General features: G+C 42.2%; 1 protein-coding gene across 3 annotated transcripts in view; it reads left to right on the top strand.

Annotated features, from left to right (window-relative positions):
* Window positions 1-24197, top strand: part of CELSR1 (cadherin EGF LAG seven-pass G-type receptor 1) — a 149957-nt gene that overhangs the window by 85399 nt on the left and 40361 nt on the right. For all 3 annotated transcript variants that reach the window (XM_053406111.1, XM_053406110.1, XM_053406109.1), the window contains exons 6-9: window positions 20149-20306; window positions 20977-21140; window positions 21966-22091; window positions 23866-24032. In XM_053406111.1, coding sequence (XP_053262086.1) covers window positions 20149-20306; window positions 20977-21140; window positions 21966-22091; window positions 23866-24032 — 615 coding nt within the window. The remainder of the gene's footprint in view (window positions 1-20148; window positions 20307-20976; window positions 21141-21965; window positions 22092-23865; window positions 24033-24197) is intronic.

Raw genomic sequence — 24197 nt, 5'->3', positions numbered from 1 at the left:
TAACAGTCAACAGAATTCTGCAGCTTGTTTTTCCATTGGTAGGTATGTAAAGCAGCCTTGATAGGCTGATTGGGCAATTTGTTTTGAGCAAAGCATATATGAAAAAATACACCTCTGCAATCTCCAGTCAACAAATGCAAGATCCATTTGTGGTAGCATAACATATCCTGCAGCCCTGGCTGCCTCTGCAACTGGAAGATAGATTATCTCACTTCCTTCTGGAAAACAGGTTTTGCATGATGATAGCAGTCACCTGTTATGTGACCACAGTCATACTGTACCTCTGAGATTATCATTTGCTCCACTGTATACCAGTCCCTAGTTATCTCACTGTTATCCTCTAGAAAACAATTCTATCTAACGTCATAGGTAAATACCAGGGTAATTATTTAGATTGCAATCTGAGAATGTGCCAGTTAGAATTGATTTCTGAGTTATTAATAGTAATGATATTTGTGTTTTGGAATTAATATACCTTTAATTTGTTGAAAAGTCATCGACCAATGTAGAACCTAAACACCTTTTATTCCAGATAGTTTAGATTATCAGTTTGCCTAATGGATGAAAAAAATAATAATCACAATCTAATAGGATCCATATGGAAATGTGTAGTTGAAGAGAGATCTGTGGCCAGCCACACCTTCACTACACAATGTGTAGTAATGTGCCCAGCTTACAAGGAAATAAAAGCCAGCAGTCAGAAGAATCCATACAGCTAGGCCACTTTTACTGAAAGCACTTTTTAGGAGCAGTGAGCTCTTTCCAGAAGGTGTCCATAGTGGTGACTTACACAAATTATCATGAAACAAACACTGCAGCTGTACACCAGCCCCTCACTGGCAATTCAGTCTAGCCATTTCCCCAAAAGAGGTTAAGGAGGAGCATGTTCTACTGTGGCAATACATAGCAAGAACTTTTTTGTTCTCCCTTCCCAAAACCTGTAAACTGGAGGAATGAACATTCAAAGTCTTAAGTGTGGTGGCAACAGTTACCTTTACAATAAAGGTAAAGGTCGGGTATTTGTCACAATCCCAGGGGATGGCTGAGGTGGAAACTTCATCCTCTTTGCAAAGGATGCAAAATAGCCAAAGCAATGAATCATTGTGATTCCCTGTCTCTCTAGATTCCTAGAGAGAACATGTGTGCATGCAAGAATGCTGACTGTTGATGTGTCTTAACGGCTTGCCAGACTGAGTCTAGTATAAGGATTCTGAGTCTACAGTACCTGGGTAGAAAGAATTTCAACCACCGTCACAGCCCTTAGATAACCCGCAACTGCTAGTATTTTCCTTTCTACACAAGTATTAAAGGTATATAAGCTTAATCATCTATCAATTGATAGGTACCAAGTCTTAAAATATTTTTTTTTTATATCTGGATGGAGCTCACAGAACTCATTCTGTTCATCTCAGATATACACCTATTGCTTGTGCTTAGAAGTATCCTGTTATTATACAATATTGTGCAGACATGATGCCACACGCCCAAGCACAGCACAGTGTAGATGGCACAGTCAGAAATCAAAACTACTAAGAAAGTGAATCAAATTCTAGCTCAATTCATCTGTATGCCTTTTAAAACAGATAAAATTCAAGGCAATCTACAGAATGCAGATAAAATCATGCACTTGTATTATATCGGTAAGGAATTAAACATAATCTAATAATTTTGTGACATGTTGTTATATCATTAAAGGCCAGGGTTATCCTAATTAGGTATAATCTAGTTGAACAGTGAATGGATCTTTGTATGATGTAGCTGTAGTATAGCTGTTCTGTCCTCATTTTATTTGCTGATCAATAAGAGTGTGGGGCATGGTGACAATATAGGAAGCTGCCTTATACCTCTCAGAACTGTCTGATTGGCATCCATAACATGTGTTCTACCACTGAATTATAATTCCTCCATTTGTAGCTGCAGCTGAATATCCACAGAATAACTAAAACCTTTATAGGGTTGCACTTTTAGCCATTCCTTGATGAAAATATTTTGCCCACAAACTACCCAACTCCATTTCTTAGAGCTTGGGAATTTGATTGCCAGTTTAGGTCTTACAAACTAATCAAAAATGTATTTATCTAGTCAGAAATATGTATTGCTGAGTTCAGTGAGATTTACTTCCTGGTTAATATGCTTAGAGCTATAGCCGTAGACATTAGCAGATTATTAGAGAACACAAGGTATGTGTCTTCCATTTGTTATACAGCAGTGTGTCAGATGCCTCTCTGTAACTTCATTCTGTAGTGCTTCAAGAACATTTCAAGACTAGGCAGCCATAAAGGTACTTTCCACCTGCTTGTCTTGATCCCTATGTCTTGGTCAGCTGATGACATCATTTGATGGTGCTGGGACATAGATGGCTGGAGCAGCAGCATATAACAAAGTTATGGATGACATCTGAAATGAGGATTCGCTGAAATTCCACACCCAATTATTTTCACAATTTGTGGTGCAATTGTCACCAATAGAGATCGTAGTCAGAGAGATAGAATCAAATATATTAGTCCCAGTGCCTTCAGAACTAATTCATTAAAGGATTGAGAAGGATTATCTGCATAAACAGTATCATTGGAGAAGATTATTGTAACAAGGCTGTGACTGAAAATAACATCTGTTTCAGAGTGTGAATTGAATGTGGATGTGAACTTTATAACTTTGTTAATGTTTCTTGTCACAAACATGGTCTATAAATTGGATATTTCAGCTGTTTGAAAACTTGTGCTTGGTAAATTGATATGTAAATGGGATGGCAATTCAAAATATCAGTATTATATATCACTGTGCAAGCCTGCTGTGTGGTGGTTTTCTTTCAAACTGGTAGCAGATGGGGTCATGCACATCTGATTATTGGAAAGAGATTCCTAAAGGCCCAGTCTTATAAATTAACTCTTTAATATCAGAGGGCCTATATGATTCCAATCTGCCCCCCCCCCCACTACTTCAGAGATACTGTGCTGGTGATTGTGCACCCAATGTTGTGTATAGGTGCTCACTGATGCTACTGCACAGGGGTTCAGAATAGGGTTGTGGGATCAACAACTGCCCCATATGTTCACTCCTCTTTCAGCCCAGCACCCCTGGAAGGCTAGCACAACATTGTATTTGCCACCATCAGTAGAAAGGGCAAAAAAGGCACACACACAAAAAACCCCTAACAATTAATTGCTACCTGTAGCAACACATACTCTAGTGCTTATGCAGCTAAAAGATCTTTGCTTTGATCCTAATGCTTGTGCAGTTACAGAATCTTATTATGATGGGGCTATGTATATATATTCCTATGAATAATATTACGTAATAAGGAGACAGACATAAATATTACAAAGGTTGCTCACTATAGAGGGTGATCACAGCACATTCTTCAGATGTGCTGCCTGCTCATCTTCACGGCTTGAAGTGACAGGCAAGCATTTTGACAAATCAAATGTTGTTCAGTCCATTCCCTCCCTTTCCACCACCGTCTCAACCTGCTTCAACTCCACCTGGAGAAAATTAAGAAAGCACCCTGCAACTGGGTGCCTGAGATGGAAAGCCACCAGCTAGGAGCTCTCCTAAGAAGGATTAGGTAGAAAAGGCAGCAGCAAGTGAATAAATGAGAGGGGGGAGTGGACAGAGACTTGTATGCCTGCCTTCTCCCTTGGAGCAAGTTATTGGAACTGTTGTAGAAAATTTGCCCATACAGTGGTGCCTCGCAAGACGAAAAGAATCCGTTCTGCGAGTCTCTTTGTCTAGCGGTTTTTTCGTCTTGCGAAGCAAGCCCATTGACGGATTAGCGCTATTAGCGGCTTTTAGCGGCTTAGCGGATAAGCGGATAAGCGGCTTAGAAAAAGGGGGGAGGGGGGAAACCCCGCAGGAACTCGCAAAACATTTTTGTCTTGCGAAGCAAGCCCATAGGAGATTTGTTTTGCGAAGCACCTCCAAAACGGAAAACTCTTTCGTCTAGCGAGTTTTCCGTCTTGCGAGGCATTCGTCTTGCGGAGCACCACTGTATTGGGTTTCTGCTCAACAATCTTCTAAAGTTTACATCTACAGTAGTGCCTCGCAAGACGAAATTAATTCGTTCCGCGAGTCTTTTCGTCTTGCGATGTTTTTCGTCTTGCGAAGCACGGTCAGTCGCAACTGCACCTCTTCAAGCGGTTTTAAGAAAAAGGAAACAAACTCGCAAGATGTTTTCATCTTGCGAAGCAAGCCCATAGGGAAAATCGTCTTGCGAAACAACTCAAAAAACGAAAAACTCTTTCGTCTTGCGAGTTTTTCGTCTTCCGAGGCATTCGTCTTGCGAGGTACCACTGTAATAAAATACTAAGACTTTACAGGCATATGTACATCCATGAATCTTTGTGAATACCAGCTATTAATATGTAAGCATGCCCATGTGGTCGTTTTAACACTGGAATAACTTCACTTCGGACCTGCAGGATTCTGGAAATATGCAGTTTCAAAATAGGTGCCAGAGGATACAGACTGAATCAGTGCAAACAGCATCTGTGAAAGGGCTTGGGAGTCTGACAATCCCAGCAGTCTTCATTTCCAGGAAGCTCCTTCTTCCTCGTTTGCAAGCCAGAAAGTAGATTCCCTTTATTCCTAGGCTGCTCATCTATGGCCTATATTAGGAGGAGCTAGCAGGTGCTCAAAATGAGCAAAGGATGACAGATGCCTAACGTCATAGGTTCTGAGAATTGTATGGAACAGGAAGAGACCAGGAATATTCACAAGCCGTCTGAATAGAATCATTTGATCACAAAATTTATCAAACCATGCATAAGCAGAAAAATTGTAACACTCTCCCACCAGGGAGAAATCTTACTTCAAAACATTTTTTTGTTAGTGGCAGTTAATATGTGGCAGGATATTTTTCATTATTGCCCACTAGTCAAATGAGCTGTAATCCAGCAGGGCAGCTGGCGGTGGAGAAAAATCAGCTTTCTTTGTAACAGACTTGATTCCCCACCACCGCCCGTGTTACCATGGCTTTCAAACAGGGATGGTTTACGAGACGTAAACTTTCCAAGCTTTTGACAAAGTTCAAAACTGTAAGAGAGGGGCCCTTCTTTGTGAAAGGCTAAGGCATGGGTAGGCAAAGTAAGGCCCGGGGGCTGGATGCGGCCCAACTGCCTTCTTAATCCGGCTCACAGACGGTCTGGGAATCAGTGTGTTTTTACATGAGTATAAGGTGTGCTTTTACTTAAAATGCATCTCTGGGGTATTTGTGGGGCATAGGAATTCATTCATTCCCCCCCCAAAAAAAAATATAGTCCGGCCCCCCACAAGGTCTGAGGGACAGTGGACTGGCCCCCTGCTGAAAAAGTTTGCTGACCCCTGGGCTAAGGCTTTTGCTTTGCAGAAGAATTTGGAGTGAACTGTTCAGTTACACAAAGCTCAAACGCATCTCAAGTGATACAAATTTGTTGGCTCATCGTACACAACGCATTTGGTCTGGCAGGGGGCTTGCATGTTTAATTTGCTCTCACACTCAAGTGCCTCAAGTTTTTTTGCCTGCGTTAATGATATGCTAGCTGGTCAGCCTTACAGTTGGCTCAGGGAGGGTTTTGAATGCAGTTTGCTGCATCAGCAAAACATTGTACTTTATACTTGAGGAAAATCTGCCTCAGTCTACAGTTGATGGAATGAATATTTATTCGTCTTGTTAGTTGCAGACTTTGCCTGTGCCATTACAATATTTTTTTAAAAAATAGCATATGCAGACATCTTGTCACAACTACAATACAGAGAATTTAGGGATAGGTAAACTCTCTCTCCCTGGCACATAGTGATGAAATCATCACTGTGATCAGGGCCAGGAATCTGAGGGGGGCTGGATTAACCATTAAGCATATGTTTAGGGTGGGGGGGGGGACCACAGAAATTTTCCATTCCCAGGTTTTTAACACCAATGGCCACAAATTTCTCAGCTGAGCATTCATTTTCTCAGTTGAAGTATATTTTTAAAAATCCCAGCAGAAAAACTGTGCAACAAGGCAGGCTGGATGCCTTATCTCTACTAAGTATAGAAGCAGATATGTTACCTAAGATTAGTTTTGAGGATCTGATCAAAGACTTTGCAATTAGAAAAAGGAAGAGAATTTTTTTCAAACAAAGTGGAATTATACAAAAAATAAACCCATATTTTGCAATATGCCAGTGGTGGGTGAGACTTCCCTTCCCTTTCCATAATGCTTCATGGTATTGATTCATGATATCAATTCTTCCTGAACTAGACAAGAGATAGGGATGAAAGAAGAGAGTGGTACAACATCCATTCACACAGGACTCATTGCCATAAGTTAGCACGGCACAGGTTTTCTTTCTTTTTTGTAACCAAGACTGATGTTTTGAATTACTTATCATAATATTGAAATTTTGCATGCACAATATACTCTACTTTGTCTGCCCACTTCCCTTAAGGCTGCCCCTGCATCAGTCCCTACAGGCCTGGTTGTGGACCATGGACCAAATTCCATTGTCAGTCATGATCATTGCATGACCTTGCAGAGCTCTTGGAAGCACAGCTCTCTCATTGTCAATTCTTCTGCCTGCGTATTTGAACAAGAGTTGAATGTCCTACCTAAATCAACATGGCATTATCTATAATCTGCCATCATTGTGTGACATGTGTAAAGTCACAACTTGCCATTGACAAATAGTACTAAAAACTGAAACTATTTTATTTGCCTCTTCTCCAGAATATCCGCATGGCTCTGCAGTTAGCCTGTGTCTAATGCAGACCTTCACCCAGCCTCTGTGATCTGGCATTTTGATAAGTGGAATTTATGGCCTCGTGTTCTGGCATTTTTTATAAGGGAAAAGACAGACACATATCAATGTCTATTAAGTCATGGATTCTTATCCGTTTGTTTTGTAAGCCCAGTTCAGAAGTTCCAAGTCTACTCACTGGAGATTGTGAATGTACTGGCTGACTTAATCCGCCCCTTTCAATCCACTTCACACATTGGCACTTCTGCATAGTGGTTTGTGTGTGTAGATGCAATGGTAGTATTGGCCCGAATATAAGCCGCACCCGCAAATAAGCTGCACCTTTACAATTCGGGGGGGGGGGAGAGAAGAAAGACAGTACCCGAATGTAAGCCACTCCCTTAAAATTGGGTTACAGGCTGAAAATCGCTGCAGGTTGGTAGAATTGTAACTCCTAGTCAATTTAAGCCTTTGATCTTGCAAGCCCGCAAAAGTTGCCATACAATCACTAAAATCGCAAATCGCTACTCAGTTGCTACAATTCTGCAGGCACTCACATCCGTAAATGGCAAATGATAAGTCTCAAGCTCGCAAATCGTCAATAAAACATTTTTTGGGTTCCATTTTAATGTGTGTCTGTTTCAGCAGCAATATCGTAAAAGCCCATTTTTGTAAGGTCGCGAATTTAAGCTGCATTTTAACTTTTCACGGTCAGAATTGGGGGGGGGGGAGTGAGGCTTATATTCAGGCCAATGAGGTACATTATTTGTCCGCTAGAAGAATTGGATATGCTGATTGCATGGTTGAGCACTATGCCCATAGGGCACCATGCCCATATGTCCTCCATAGGCAAAGACCAGTTGGTGCAGTCACAATCTGTGCCACACCTCTAAAAACATACACTTTGAGTTCCTGCACAGGACTCTAGATTACACACATCCAGTTACGGTATCTTCTTTCTTCACTCATTCCTTTTTTACCCACTAGTCTGCTAATTATCAGTTCAAGCACACACAATAGATTACAGTATGTCATGGATACCATATAGTAATCTATATTGTACTGTATTAATGGAGGTGAAGCCTCTGACACTGATTGGCTGACCTGATCTGAATGCTCATAGAATAAATCTGTCAGACTAATTCTGTATTTGTAGTACAGCATTTTATAGTACAGCTGTAATACAGTGTGAAGAAAAAGTGGTCAGTTTGCTTGGGATTGAAATCTCTCATAGGTCCTAATGATGGAAGATGCTTTGTGAACTAGTTTGAGGACTGGAAAACGGGGAAAGGAGGTGGGGGAGTGAAGGGATGGGGAGCCCAGTAGGAAAGTGGCAGATAGAGAAATGAAGGTTGGAAAGAAAAAACAGAGAAAAGGGGAGGGGAGGACCAGAGGAAACGGGGAGGAGAAGCAAGAAGGGCCAATGAGGAGCCTAGGACTTGCTGATCAGAAGGTCGGTGGTTCGAATCCCCACGACGGGGTGAGCTCCCGTTGCTCGGTCTCTGCTCCTGCCAACCTAGCAGTTCGAAAGCACGTCAAAGTGCAAGTAGGTAAATAGGTACCGCTCCAGCGGGAAGGTAAACGGCGTTTCCGTGCGCTGCTGTGGTTCTCCAGAAGTGGGTTAGTCATGCTGGCCACATGACCCAGAAGCTGTATGCCGGCTTCCTTGGCCAATAAAGCAAGATGAGTGCCACAACCCCAGAGTCAGCCATGACTGGACCTAATAGTCAGGGGTCCCTTACCTTTATGCTCAGGCTCAAGCAAGACTATCTGATGTATATATGTAGAGATTGGGAGACTGGTTGAGGGACAGGCTATCTAGCCAGTGAGACCAGGAAAGCAGTCAGCTGAAAAGCAGGGACCAGCTGGAACAGTTGATGGTAGAGAGAAGGGGCTAAAAAAAAAGGAGGCATGAAAGGAAATGGAGCAAAACTTCACTTGGGACCAAGGACAGGAAGGGACAGGACAGGAAGTCCTGCCAATGGACAGGAAGTGAACAAATTAGAGAACTTTGGAAGGCTGTGAAGAAGGAGTAGATGAGCCAAAGGATAATAGGATTGTTCAGTATAGTACTCCTGGGATTTCCCTGCCAGAAGGGCTGCACCTTTAGGAGATGAACAGGAGGGGAATTTTGTCAGTGGGGATTCTACTATTGCTCTAGCATTGTGACCTGGCAAGCCTAAGTGAGCAGTAAGGGCACATAAGAAAGGGTTTAGGTGTGAGCCTGTGAATTTCACTGTGAATAAGTCAATCAATTCGTTGGCTGCAGACTTTCGGCATTAGTTTTCTATTTTAATTCAAAACATTTTTTAAAAATGGTAATGATGGGCATTTTTCTATAATCCATTTAATGGGAGCAAGGATTTAGCATGGCACACTGTTCCATATAGTCATTCAGCTGGCACCTTAGGAATTCGCTGTAAGGACTTTGAAGTGCACCCTTATCTGCATTTAATCACACTGTAAGCTTCAGGAACTCAGAAGCTCTTTAAAGAATTTCACATCTGTCTGTGGAAGACAAAGAGAACTGAAAAATAGTGCTTTCTTAGTGTTTAGTTGCATCAACAGTGTACCTGGAGACTCTGGAGGGATCTCTAACAAGAGAGAAGCTTTTAAAGATTAGGGGGGAAGCATCTCTGAAGACTTGGAAGATCCACATGACTTGAGAGTCAGCTCTAGCTGGGCAGTGAGTTCAGTGGCCGTCTGCCCAAACAGCTATTTAATTGCCATGTCACATGACCATGACAGAGGCTGGGTGGCCATGTGTCAGGAATTCTTTAGCTGTGATTTCTGCATGGCAGGGATTGGAATAGATGGCCCTTGAGGTCCCTTCCAACTCTATGATTCTGTAGTTCTATTAATTTAAAACGCAGCAATAAAAACAGATTAAAACGAGTTACAGTCCCAATGATAGGGTGGGCCCAAATAGATATAGCTATAGTGTCAAAGTTCAGGGCAAAGAGGTGCATCTTCAGCTATGCATGCACAAACAAAGTTGTATAGAGTTTATCATCAGGACTTTGGGTGTTTCCTTTGAACTAATAATAAAGAAGAACTTGGAAAAGAGAAGCCCTAGGTTTTCTTAGCGAAAGGAAATGGTGAAGTGCTTCCCTAGGTCTGTGAAGCCCTTGGCTCGTTCAGTGGAAAGTGTCATTATGGGTGTGCATTCTTTATACTCGAAAACAAGCATGCACAAAGCCCCGTCTCTCTAATGAACGTGGAAGGGGAGGGGAGCCAATGAGACACTTCAAAGGAGGAAAGTGTTTGTGCTCAGGATTCATTTATACCTTTGGTGATCAGCAGGAATGTGTCCTCCTGTTGAAATACGTGGTGGGTTCCCTGCTCTTTTGCCTGTCTGCTTTCAGATATTCTTAACACTCTTTCCCCTTCTCCCCACTACCCTGAAGCTGAGGTAGGGCACCTTACTGAATGCAAGCCTTGATGCCTCCTAATTTTCAGTTGCCTCTAATTGACTCTTCCAATCCTCACAGGCTACAAACCCACACTTGAAGGCATAAAAGCTTGGCTGGTGTTCACCGGCTTCTTCCCCTTAGGTTGCAAATGCGCCCTTTTCAGTTCCTGCGGCTTTATTTGTTTCCCGTTTGTTTAATTTTTCACCCAGGTTTGGCTCTGATAGCTGTGCTCAGTTGAAAACGTGTCCGTAGCAAAGCAGTTAATGAGATTTCTGACCACTGAACCAGTGAAGTATCGCCTGAGAATCCGAATCTCCCCAACCCCCCAACCCCCAGTTTCATACATTAGTCTTTTGGGCTCAGACCAGTAGGTTAATGAAAGGGTTTTCTGAATCTGGCGATCTGCCTAATGAGACTGAACATGTTTGAACTAAACGTGCACCCTCGGCTTCCAGCAACTCTCCTGCAGACTGCATTACTGGTTCCTCTGTTTTCTACTAATTGCTGCAAGGGGAAAAAATATGGACTACTGTGAACATGATACTTTTTAATCGCAACTACTTCTGCTGCTCTTTCCCCCATCTGGCTGCACAACTGTATGAAAAGAAAATAGTCATTTAGCTTTTCAAAAGTCAGTAGGAAACAGGTTTTCTGTAACCTTTAACCATTCAAAACAGTGAATGAATGATTTACTACTGATTAGTGAGCCCCTAAAATTTGGCATGACTTACAAAAATGTGTGACTTTTTTTAAAAAAAAGTTTTGCTCGTTGTTTGTCTTTATTGGTTATATCTGCTTGACTTAGGGTGGTTTGGTTTAACAGCGACAACAAGAACAACTAGCATCAGAAATCCCTGTTCAGACATAACACCAAACCGTGAGATGCTGCAAAGTTCAGGCTCTCCCACACTTCCCCATCGTGTTTGTTCTTGTTTGTCCTAAACGACAGCTACCCTTATGAGTCTGGGGCTTGTTCTGGCTCATCTGCACTGGACCTGTAGTTATGGACACAGTCAGCTTAATCACATTGAACTCAACGAGAATTAAGCAACTTAATAGTGTGCACAATTGCTGCCAAACTTGCTAACTTCATTTTACACTATATGTGCTTATTATATCTGAGTGTCTAGGCCTGTGTGGATTTGTAAGTAGTGTAATCAGTAAAACGGTCATATTATGCCATTTCTTTGGAAAACTAGGCCAGCTTGTTCCAGATATGATATTTGTTTCATCTAATTTTCAAGGGCATTCCCCTGTGTTTTCGTATCTTTGTTTTTGTGTGCTTTTTTTTTTTTAGTGCAACCTATTTTTGGTGTAATCTTTGTGTTCCAAAAGAACAGTCTTGAAGATACTTGCCTGCTTGGCTGTCTTAGGAAAGCCATTAGGATTTCCAAGCATTTCAGTAGCTTCTGGACTTCAGTCAGTGGATAAGATATGAGCTCTTACAATGAAGAACAGTTTAGAAGTGTTTTTAATAAACAAGTAAATAATCAGATAGCTAAGGTTTACTTTTACTTTTACTGTAGATATGATTTGATGCCCTTAGACTTACGTTTAGATTGAAATAGGTACACTTGTTTTACATTAAATTGATCCCACAGCAATTAACTGTCTCTGCTTCACTTCTGCTGTTGTTTTAAACCACCAGTTTTCCCTTGGCTGTGTTCCAACCATGCCAGGACATTGGTGGAATGCTCTCCCCAGGGAAGTTAGCCTGACGCCTTCATCAGACACCTTTAGGCGCCAGGCAAAAACGTTCCTTTTTATCCAGGCCTTTGGTTGACCTGATCAACATCCCATACCCTTTTAAAATGTGGCTCTTTTTGCGGGGAGTATTATTGGGTTATTGCTTTTTTTTTATTTTATGTACTGTGATCTTTTTATGTGAACTGCCCTGAGACCTCCAGGTATAGGACGGTATATAAATCATCATCATCAACAACAACAACACCTATGTCCTGCTTTGTTGTTGTTGTCGTCGTCTTTAGTGTATGTAAACACTACTGTGCTTGTTGTTGTTTAGTCGTTTAGTCATGTCCGACTCTTCGTGACCCCCTGGACCAGAGCACGCCAGGCACTCCTGCATTCCACTGCCTCCCGCAGTTTGGTCAAACTCATGCTGGTAGCTTTGAGAACACTGTCCAACCATCTTGTCCTCTGTCATTCCCTTCTCCTTGTGCCCTCCATCTTTCCCCACATCAGGGTCTTTTCCAGGGAGTCTTCTCTTCTCATGAGGTGGCCAAAGTATTGGAGCCTCAGCTTCAGGATCTGTCCTTCCAGTGAGCACTCAGGGCTGATTTCCTTAAGAATGGAGAGGTTTGATCTTCTTGCAGTCCATGGGACTCTCCAGAGTCTCCTCCAGCACCATAATTCAAAAGCATCAATTCTTCAGCGATCAGCCTTCTTTATGGTCCAGCTACTGTGCTTAGCCGTGTGTTTTTAATCTGCTCTTAACTGTTTTGAAGTTTTGTTTTTAACTCTCTTATACGTTGTAGGCTAAAATATTTATTTATGATTAAATAAAAACTAATTTTCCCATATGCATCCAGAACACACCCTGCTTCTTCAATGGGGCTCAAATGAGTATAGACAACAACCATTTTGCCATAGGGGTTACATTCCTGACCCCCACGCGTGTCAGTGGAGCATGCATAAGCCCGTTATGGCCCTGCCCACATCAAGCCCCCTTTTCTGGCTAATTCCGGTTTACAGTGAAGCACACATGCACAGTCGCACACGTATTGAACGTGCCCATAACAGTTGTTGCCTGTATCTGTATTAGCTGTATATGCAGAAGGCAGGTCTTCCTTGCAGGACTGAGGCATACATCTCTAGATAATTTAGGTGAAGACATTTTTATTTTCCCAGACCTTTTCAATCCACGACTTCTATATTTTTGTGCTTTTTAAGTTCTTGCATTAATTTATTTTTCCTTTGCTGTTTTTAATGTTGATTTTATGCTACTTGTGTTTACGGTGGCTTTGAGGTCATTGTTGTTGTTTTGTGCTGATTTTTATGTAGTTATATATACTGCTTTTATTCCCCCTCGCCCCAATTGTATTTTGTATTTTTAATAAGTTTGTAAACCGTCCAGAGGTCTTAGTGGATGGATGGCCTAGAAATGTAATGAATAAATAATTAAATAATTGCTAAATAAATAAAGATTAACTGCCCAATCCTTATGGGTGTATTAACTGTTGTTGTAGCAACAGTTGCTGTGGAAGTGAACAGATAGAAAGGCAGAAGTCTAGTTATATGCATCTGTATATGCTCCTCAGTTACCACCTTGCCTTATATTGCAAGCATACTGGCTGTGTGAGTCTCTTTGTGAGCCAATACAGGGCTGAATTTTTTGACTTAGCTAAATGTCCCAAGTGTAAAAGACAGGATTATAAATACCCACGTGTGATTGAAAACTTCCTGAACAAGATAAAAAGAAAACTCCCTGCCTTTTCTGTTTTCAAGTCAAGATGGAAAACAGAAGCATTGCCAGTTTGGTGGATTTCAGTCTGACTAACAAACTCAGTTCACTTATAGTAGATTCTTGATCCAATCAAATAGCCACTTAAGTATCTGTGAATGATACAGATGGCATTGTAGTAAATACTGTACAGATGAGATCTGGAGATTAAAGGATAATACAATGTACACAGTGGCCACATCTCCTGGATTTTAAAGATCCTCATTTGCAAAATGTTCACAACATAAGATTAGTGTCTGTGTTTATAAGGGCATATAGATGTATTTTTCCCCTTTTAAATAAAGCCAGGACCCTGGAATATAATCATTTGTTTGTGTGCGAGGGAAGGGGGGGCATTCTTAGAGCTGGTCCACATGCTAAAGTTTGGAGTACAAGTGATTTGGGTCCCATTCTCATGGTCCTCTCACCTCTTGGCAGCCACAGCTTTGAATTACTGCATCCTACCTAAAGGCTGTGCTGCCATGCGATGAGACTGCCAAGAACAAGCTGACAGAAATAGACTCAGGAGCACTCCCAAACTACACACCTGTTCATTCTGGCAGAGAGCAACCCTGTTCAGAACAGACATTTCACCCAGTTCCAAGACCTGAGAGAACTGCTCATCCACATTTCCTCCATCTTGTCAGGATCCAGTTTTAGCCTTTTGGCTCTTATCCAGTCCATAACTGCATCTGGGTACCAGCTGCAGTCTTAGAGCTAAATGTCATCAGCATACCAGTGACACTGCTCTCCAAATATCCTCAGAAACACTCACAGCAGTTTCATGTAGACATTAGATAATATTGGGGATGAGATGGCTCTCTGTGGCCCTCCACAATGTCCAACTCCCATCAAACCAAGCCAGCTCATCCTGCCAAAACCTCAGTTTCTCGCTTATAGTGTCAGAGGAGTATATCAGTTCACATGCGCAAATTAGGCAGGTTTGCATTAAAATGTGAACTGAGCAAATTTCTGCCCCATTCCTATTCACAGGTAAGTATGTACAGACTTCTGAATTAAAAAGGACAGAAAAGAAATCCTCACTAAAGCTGGTTGGAAGTTATCCTCACAAAGGGCAGGGGTGCCTTGGCATTCTCTTTAACCCCTTAACATAAGAAGAGCTTACTGGATCATGCCAGAGAGCCAGGGGAAGCCTGCCAGAAGAACCAGTGCTTCCCAGTAACAGGCATTCAGAGGCATTCTGCCGTCTAACAGCAGACACAGAGCTACAGCAGCCATCCTGTGTTATTCAGAGATAAGACATAGTAATATTGTAAGATATGGTAATATATTCTTATATGGATTTAATGGAAGAAGAGTGTTTGTGAGCCCGCAAATGAGCCACTGGATGTGGAGAGGAGGGTGGGGTTAGCACAGCAGCCAAAGGACTTCTGGCCACACAGAAACCGATAGGAACTGATTCCATCTGATTGGAAGTGGCCCTTGTCTGCTTTCTCCAGATGCTGCCCACAGACTGCCACCTGACTGTTGCTGCTGTTAAGTAATGGAAAAGAAAAGAAATTGAGCCATCTCAAGGCAATTATTAGTAATTAAGCCTCTTTTTTATTATTCCTGCCCACCTCTTTCTTCTCTTACATCAACAGTATGTGGCCTTTGAAGACTTAATCACAATCTATTTTCATATGAACAGTATGCAGGAAAGCAGCAAGAAGCACGTTTTCAATGCCACAAGCACAGACTTTGTTAAATAGCTCCCATTAACAATAATAGTAGTCATGCTGGTAAATTTGGCTGTGCAACACTGAGCATTTACCCCTGAATGCAAAGCTGTGGCATAATTTCCAGCTAATGAAAGATGGCTTTCAGGTAACATGGGGCTTAATAGGGTCAGCCCGGGAGAGTGAACACTTTTTTGCAAAAGAATTTGAAAGCCATCAGATCCAGGCTGTTTGAAATGGGGGAAGAGTGTAAAATTATACAGTTGACATGCTTCACCTCCACCGCTGACCAAGGCATGCAAGCATAGAAGCATCCTTCTTTTATTTAAAGTGCCCTCAGTACAAAGCTCACACTACATTTTGTAATTTGCATGTGCTTTGCATGTTTTGAAAACTCTGGGTATTTTATAGATCTTTGGTCTCTCGTTTTAAAACACATGGAATGTAGGGGTGATCCTTTTCCAGTTGCTGCTTCCATTTACTGTACAGTCAAACCTCGGCTCCCAAACACCTCCATTTTGGAACATTTTGGCTCCCGAACACCGAAAACCTGGAAGTAACTGCTCCTGTTTTCAAACGATTTTCAGAAGCCGAACGTGCTACGTGGCTTCTGTTTTGAGTTTCCCTATTGTACTGAGGCTTCCGTTTTCAGTTTTTCGGTTGTTGAACGTTTCAGAACGGTCTTCCAGAGCAGATTACGTTCGACAACCAAGGTTTGACTGTATTTAAAAAAAGAAGGCAATTTAACCACTCATTCAACAGTTAGAGTGTCCATATATTTTGTTGTTGTTGTTTTGGAAAATACTATTTATTAGTTGAGTGTCCATATATTTTGCACTCAGGCAGGAGTTGACTAGCCAACCAAAAATGTCTCAGATATGCAGCAGGATGTGAGAGGGAAATGTCCTGCACTCTCCAGCTCATGGAGCTGAGGCTGGATATGGGAGTAGAAAACAAGCTGTCGTCCCCAACTGTTCAGAGATGGAGCAGGAAGCAGAGTCCCGTTCTACCACCGTACCTGGTGTGTGAAGGGGAAACCAGGTTCTGCAGGGCAAAATGGACTCAAGGCTCCCTCTAAAACTGAAACCTTTGCCTCCTGTTCCAGCCCAAAACTGGAATGGGAAGCATAGGCACAGCAGATCAAGGTTTATCTAGCTGGGAGTTGCAGCTGAGAGCTGCAAGCTTATTACACCTCTTCTTTTGTTTTCGCTCAGTGCAGTCAGAAGAGCCAAAACAAATCCTGTGGTTCAGCAAAACATTGACGCTGGAGAAGAGGTGATGTTCATTGTCTCTCCTCTTCAGCTCCAGGTACCTTTCTGCTCATGTCAGTCTCCAGAGCCTGCTCCCACCCCCACTTTAGCAGGGAGAGGGCAGCGAGATAATCAAAACCTGCCCTTAGGCAGAGGCAAAACTAGGCTTTATTTCACCTGGGATAAAGACCCAGTTTGGCACACACACACCCCATGTATGCAGTTGCATACATGCACACACAGGCTGGGAGCCTCAATAGCGCCCCTCTGGAGGTTTCATCTGGGGCAAAAAAAACCAGCTAGCCTCCGCCTGCCCATAGCTATGGCACTGACTCAGGTATCTGTAACCTGTGTGGAAGGTAGTGTGAGAACTCACTTTCAGGGTACAGTGGTACTTCGGGTGATGTACTTAATTCGTTCCGGAGGTCTGTTCTTAACCTGAAATTGTTCTTAACCTGAAGCACCACTTTAGCTAATGGGGCCTCCTGCTGCGTTGCCAGAGCATGATTTCTGTTCTCATCCTGAAGCAAAGTTCTTACCCCGAGGTACTATTTCTGGGTTAGCGGAGCCTGTAACCTGTAGCATATGTAACCTGAAGCGTATGTAACCTGAGGTACCACTGTACTAATATGAAGGCACAGAACAGCACAATGTCCTAATGAATTAATACACAGGTAAAGAAAATTTTGCTCTAGGAACCATTTGTAGGAAAATAATTCTCTTTCTTTGCAGTGTCTCCCAGATTGTTTCAGGGACAGCCAAATAAGAAGCAATACTGTACAACGTGAGTTTGAATCAGGACTGGCTTCTGGCAAGAAGAAACGTGGTATCCCAGAACTCTAAAGGAGTAAAGGAAGAGCTAGAAAACATCAAGGGATAGTGTGGCAGTGGGAACTGATGAGCCCCTGGGCTAGGGGTATAAAACATGGGTAGCAACAGCAGCAGTGCTGGAATTAGACTTAATGTTGAGGTAGGTTGACATGAAATATGGCGGTCCTTGGGGAACCCAGATCCCAAGCTATGAAAGAAGTTTAATAATTGACATAAGGACGTCAAACTGGGCTTGGAAGGAAACTTAGGCAAATCTGGCCAAACTAGTGAAGTATGTTTCTAGTAGCAAGCTGTACACTCAAAATCTTGGATGTTGTGTTTTGGACTGACTTTGAGCTATCTTCAAGAATATGCAACATATTACAGCAGCTTAAACAGGTTTCCAGAGAACACGCCACTTGTTTCCAGAAAAGATTGCAGCCACCACAAGAGCCTAAGCTGATAGAAAGCACCCTATGCCAGCAAGGACACCTTTAGCTCAACTGAATATAAAAGAAACCCTCATTCAGTTTGCTCCAAAGTAGGAACACTGGTAAACTCTGCATTAAGATTGCGAGCATCACAGACATAACTAATGTTTCATGTCTAAATGCATCTGTGAGGGGAAAACATCCTTTATATACCCGGTAGAACTTTGATACTAGCTTTGGTGTTCATATGACAATATTAAGGTGAAATATGAAATTCCTCGCATTTTTGGTGCTGACGTTGCACACGTTACTACATCTACTGCTCGCTGAATTTGGAAAATGTTGTCACAAACTGCAGATGAGGATGTGGAACTGCTTGTAGCCTGTACTGCATGCGAGGCTGACATGATTGAACGGTCTGTCACCCACCCACCCGGACGGCCTGCCTGCCTGCCTGCCACACATGCTCACTGTAATATCCTGTACTGCTCATAGATGTCAGGAAAAAGAATTGTTTTCTTCTTGACGTCTAGTTTCTACGTGCAGTTTTGTTTTGTTTTATGTGGACGAACTTTCCAGCAGTTGAGGCCCTCACCTGCAGTATGATTTGTTGCTGCGCAGGCATAGAGATTTATCTCATCTTCTGTTTGTGAGAACTAGGCCTTACTGTCACCTGATAGATGTCAAGCCCTTTGTGTGAAGAGCTGTCAAATGATGTCGTCACCGTAAACACAGGAGGAAATGGAAAACACTGGGATGGTCTGCTATCAGGAAACAGCTTTTGAGAAATTTCTGTACAAAGTACAAATTCTATGGTGATCCTTTTGGAGCGGCTTATCCCTAAATATGACAATTTTGCCTTTCGTTAAGATCATATACGACATTGATTATCTGTGCAATATGTTTACTTATTGTCAGGATTAAAATGAATTGGGTTGTAATTCAAGCAGTAGTTATTTTATTGCTCTGTATGCATTAATTATTGCAGCAGTATTTCAGGTTAATATTAGCTAATGCCTGTTAATTTGAGTAACTCCAGTGTCTTCAACAGCAACAGGACTTTACATGCGAGATTATGAACAATATCATGAAACTCTAGCACACCTGCTAGGGAATGAGTCCCACTGACTATAGAATCATAGAATTGCAGAATTGGAAGAGACCCTGGGGGTCATTTAGTCCAACCCCCTGCAGTGCAGGAATAACCCAATATATTGGAATTTACTTCTGGGTAGACGTGGCTATGATAGCACTTAAAATTCTCTTGCATTCTTAGCGGTGAGAGTACAGTGGTACCTCGCAAGACGAATGCCTCGCAAGACGGAAAACCCGCAAGACGAAAGGGTTTTTTGTTTTTTGAGCTGCTTCGCAAGACGATTTTCCCTATGGGCTTGCTTCGCAAGACGGAAACGTCTTGCAAGTTTGTTTCCTTTTTCTTAACACCGTTAATACAGTTGCGACTTGACTTTGAGGAGCAACTCATAGCACACGGTGTGGTAGCCTTTTTTGAGGTTTTTGAAGACTTTGGTGATTTTTGAAGCTTTTCCAAAACTTTTCCGACACCGTGCTTCGCAAGACGAAAAAGATCGCAAGACGACAAAACTTGCGGAACGAATTAATTTCGTCTTGCGAGGCACCACTGTAGAAGCCAGGCTTTACTAAAAGGGTTTTTCTAACATTCTCAGTCCCGTGGTGAATGTGATTTAAATATTTTGCTGTAGCTCCATGTACAGGTACATGACCAGATAGTCTGCTGATCTGGAACTTGGCCAGTTGTGGGGATTCCTTGTTATCAATCATTTACTGAAGATTTATAATAATGGTGCAGTAATACATTTCCTGCAGTTCCTGTTATGTCATTGAGCCTCAGTGGCATTTTCTCCCAAGGAAGCAAGCAAATTTGGGATTGGTGAGCCAGTCACTGAGATTATACTTCCTTTCTGTTGAACTGCCCTTCCTTTCCACCAGCAATCCTCTTAACTTCTTTGTACGGCTGACTATAGCAGTTTTACAGCAACATTGGTGAGCTCAAGAGACAACTTATTGGTAGACCCAATTGGACTTTTTGGTTTGGGATGTTGTCCACAATCAAGGAGACGGTAATTAAGAATTTTATTGGAAATCTTCCTCCTCTTCTCCCAAGCATAATTCCAGGCTGTTGGCTAGGAGATAGCTGTGAATTATATTCATTGGGGGGGGTGTCATTTTTAAAACTGCTTAAACGTTTTTGCTTTGGCAGAGCTGTTTTGGAAAAAGTATCTAATTGCTTATGCTGGTCATTTTATCTCTCGCAAAAGTATTTGGGAAATTATTGCATTAATAGCTTTCCCCCCCACCCTTGCATTAAATGTTTGCAGGTTTGCTGACAGTTCCTTTCTCACTGTTGTTGTTGTTATCTGTTTGGTTCGGAAGCCCAACATAGGAAGATTAGGTATTCCTCATGGACCTTCAGGGGAGAAGGTGGCAGTCGTAACAGTGGATGATTGCGATACTACAGTCGCTGTTCGTTTCGGAAGTTTTATTGGAAACTACTCGTGTGCTGCTCAGGGAACGCAGACAGGCTCCAAAAAGTAAGACGCTTTAAAAAAATGTTACTGTTCACAAGTGATATAAACCACTTATCTTGAAATACCTTCTCCTTATCCCTTAGGTGTGTTTAAGATGGGTCACTGTCATATGCGAGTACACTTTCAAATGTGACTGTGTTAAGAAAGAGTTTTTCCTGTTTAGGGAAGCTTTTAATGTTTAATAGGTTATTGTATTTTAGTGTTTTGTTGGAAGCCTCCCAGAGTGGCTGGGGAAACCCAGCAAGATGGGCGGGGTACAAATAATAAACAATAATAAATATTATTGTTATTGTTAATGTTATTATCATTTGTGTTGAACTCACTAGATGATTTCTTCTAAGTAAATTTGAGATTGGAGAGAATAATTATTTTAGATGCAGTCTCTCCTATTGGCCAGACAACTGTTGTTATCATGGTTTATTACGTACCTAAAAAGCACTGTAGGGTATAAAATAATAGAATCTAAAAGAAAATACACGGGTGGGGGGACAGAATGTAGCCCTGCAGGCTTACAATCTAAAATTTCAATCCTTATCACGAGCAGCCTTGTAAGCCAAATTCAGTATTATATGATTGACAGGTGGGTGGCCCCTGCCCACCACTCAAAAGCCATTGTGGGGGGGATTTTCTGATACCTGATTTCGAAACGTCTTTGGATTTCTGATTTCTTAAGGTCTTTGGATCTAACTGGCCCTTTGCTCCTTGGGGGAGTTCCAAACTTGCCTGAAGATTTTCCTGTGCACAACAGACAGTTTGTTGGATGTATGAGGAACCTCTCCATTGACAGCAAGCCGATTGACATGGCCAGTTTTATAGCCAACAATGGCACTCTTGCAGGTATAAACTCAATGTTGCAGGGACGAAAACAGAACAAATGTGGTTTGGTTTCATTGAGAAGAAATATCCCAGTAGGTGGGTGGGTAAGGGAGCGTAAGCAGCTAACCCACCCTCACTGCCCAGCCTTGGTGTCAGGCCCCTCCCCCATGGGCTGCCCTCTCCCTCTGCTTGCTGGTGAGTACCGGCACTTGTTGGATGATAACTCCCTTCATTCCTGACCATTGGCTATGCTGACTGGGACTGACGGGAACTGGAGTCCAACAATGTCTGAAGGGTCCCATGTACCCCACTTACCCTGCAGGGTAAGTGACAAGAACTGGATTTCAAAGGTGACCTTTGTTGCAATACAGTTTCAGTAATCTGAGAAAGAAGAGTCTGTATCCTGGGTAGACCCCCTGCACTGAAAAGAAGGGGAGGTCATGTCACGCTGCGAATTATTTAATCCACTCACTGATGGTGATATTGCATCTTTGAGTTCCTTAACTTCCAAGAGTCACAATCCAGACAAACTTTTGGGTGCCCGCAAGGGCTTGTGTGCAAGCTGCGGAGCTTCCAGCAGCAGTTTGCTTTCTGCACAAATAAACTGCTTTTTTAAAAACTCCCCCGAAGTTTCCAAATTGTCCAGCAGTGCTACAGTTAGGGGTAAGGAAGCTGCACAGTATCTGCATAACTCATAGCCGCAGGCCCCCCCCCCCCCGGATTACTGTGTATAGTTGCAGCCATTCAGAAAGCTAACAATGAGATTAATCGTAGCTTGTTCTTAGCATGGGGGTCGGTAGAATGCTAAACAAGTGGAGGGCTAAACCAATTCTTTTGGAATGCCAGGCTGTTTAGCTCAGAAGAATTACTGCACCACCAACTGGTGTCAGAATGGAGGCACCTGTGTGAACAAATGGAATACCTACGCCTGCGAGTGTCCCCTGCAGTATGGAGGGAAGAACTGTGAGCAAGGTGAGCAATTCGTCCGTTTTCCCTTTAACATGTAAAACATCCCATAATATATGAACAAATATGAATTGCTACAGGGCAGCTTCTGGGCCCTCAGCCTGGTATTTTGGCCCATTAGGTGCTTTCGTAGAATCATAGCATCCATGACAGGTGGCCAGCCAACCTCTGCTTAGAAACCTCCGAGGAAGGAGAGTCCACAAATGCATGTAATAGGGTGGGTAGTGTGTGTGGTTCTGTTATATTGTCCTAGTATAAGCAAAACTGTGTACAGCCACACCTTTTTTTCAAACTTAGGAAAAAGGATCTAGAGCTTTGTTGCAATAATCTTTTTTTTTTTTTTAAAGAACATTAAGCCACAGGTTTCCTCCTGTAAAACTAATGAACTCAAAAATACATTTTGATGGCGTGTTAATATCTAATCACGATTTGAGTCAGAACCTATTTGACTCATGTTAAGTAGCAGGTTATTAGTCCCCTTTCGCGTTACCTTCCCATAAAATGCACTTGGAGCAGAGACATAGCTCTGTATTCCTGTGTAAACTGATTTTCCTGCCCCCCAAAAAAAATCTCCTTAGAAAAACATTAGATTCATTTTATTGTCAGGAGGCCCCCAGATCAATTACTTATTTCCCGTAACGTATCTGTGGGGAGAAATATGCATAAGGGGAAATAAGTAATGTCAATAAAAGGGAACTCTTAGCAATTTATGACCAAGGTGAAGCAAACATTGGAAGTGTGCGGGGGGACGATGGCTGTTGAATGCCAAATACTTTGGAGAACCACGGGTATTTATAAGAGGGCTGTCAAATATATAGGCCCTGGGATGTTCATGACACACCAACCATGTGTTTTAGTCTACCAGGTCTTTTATAAAAAACACACACACCTTTTTGCGGCTCACCTGGGGCCATGAAAATGAAGTTTATTAACCATCTGGTAGGCCTTGATACATAAGATGGCATGTCTACTACAGCCTAGAGAGTAGAGCTTGACAGACCCATATTGCTGTTGAAAATCTGAACCATAAAATTCAAGCTGGGTTTAGTTACCTTGTGTTTATAAAGTTGATATTAGAAATGATGCTTTTTTTTACACATATAACTGAGCTCAGCATGCCTGTTATGCAGTGAACGAATCTATTCTGCAGCAAGCTTGCTGTAGGGTTTGTTGCTTCAGACTGGCGAAAGCTTTTAAACATTTATGTGGATTTAAGGACGATATACAGATCAGCTGCTCCGAAAGGGTTGCAATCTATATACTGCCATACAAGCGCCTGCTGTATCTGCTCTTTCTTAGCTGATACTGATTTCCACTGGTAGTTGATGCAGTGTGTTTCTCCAAACTGAGGGAAGTGTTGGCTATCATGGCACATACATTTAAAGCCCCATAATAGACCACTTGGAAGCCGTAATTCAACATGTGAAGACCATTAGTTCGCTATCTTTAAAGTGTAGACACTAATTCTTTGCCAGAGCCGAACCACTTGAGTACTGCAACTTGCCCTTAATTTACTCAACAGTGCCCACCTGGATTTGTGTGCTTCCAGGCAAATATCCACTAGCATGTCTATCCACATCCCACTTTCCATGGAAGAGATGTCCTGAGCACAGTCTCAGCCAGCCACACTTAGGAGTGCCATGCTTTGATTTATGCCAGTGCAACTGAGAATGTCCTGAAAAATAATTATGTGGTGTGTGTGTGTCCCCCCCCCTCCAATTCAAAACTTTCAATGAAAATTCTGCCTTTTGTTTTGTTTTCTTTTTATCCAATGTTGCAGTAATGCCTTTCCCTCAACGTTTCACTGGAGAAAGCATCATCATCTGGAGTGATCTTGATATCACTATTTCTGTGCCATGGTACATTGGTCTCATGTTTAGAACGCGCAAGGTTAATGGCATGTTGATGCAAGCAAATGCAGGGGTCTCGTCCAAGATCAACATTCAGGTAGATTGGTTCAACACAGCACCAAACTTAAATATGTATACTGTACTTAGTCATAAAGCACAGTCCAATACATGTTTGCTCAGAAGCAGCTCCAACAGCGTCTAGTGAGGCTTATTCCCTAGTATGTTTACTCCAGATAGCAGTTTATGTTCATAAGTCTAGAAC

The sequence above is a fragment of the Podarcis raffonei genome, chromosome 10 (assembly GCF_027172205.1).
Source record: "Podarcis raffonei isolate rPodRaf1 chromosome 10, rPodRaf1.pri, whole genome shotgun sequence".
Lineage (NCBI taxonomy): Eukaryota > Metazoa > Chordata > Lepidosauria > Squamata > Lacertidae > Podarcis > Podarcis raffonei.
Note: the sequence above shows the minus strand (reverse complement) of the source record. Positions and strands in the feature narration are given on the sequence as shown.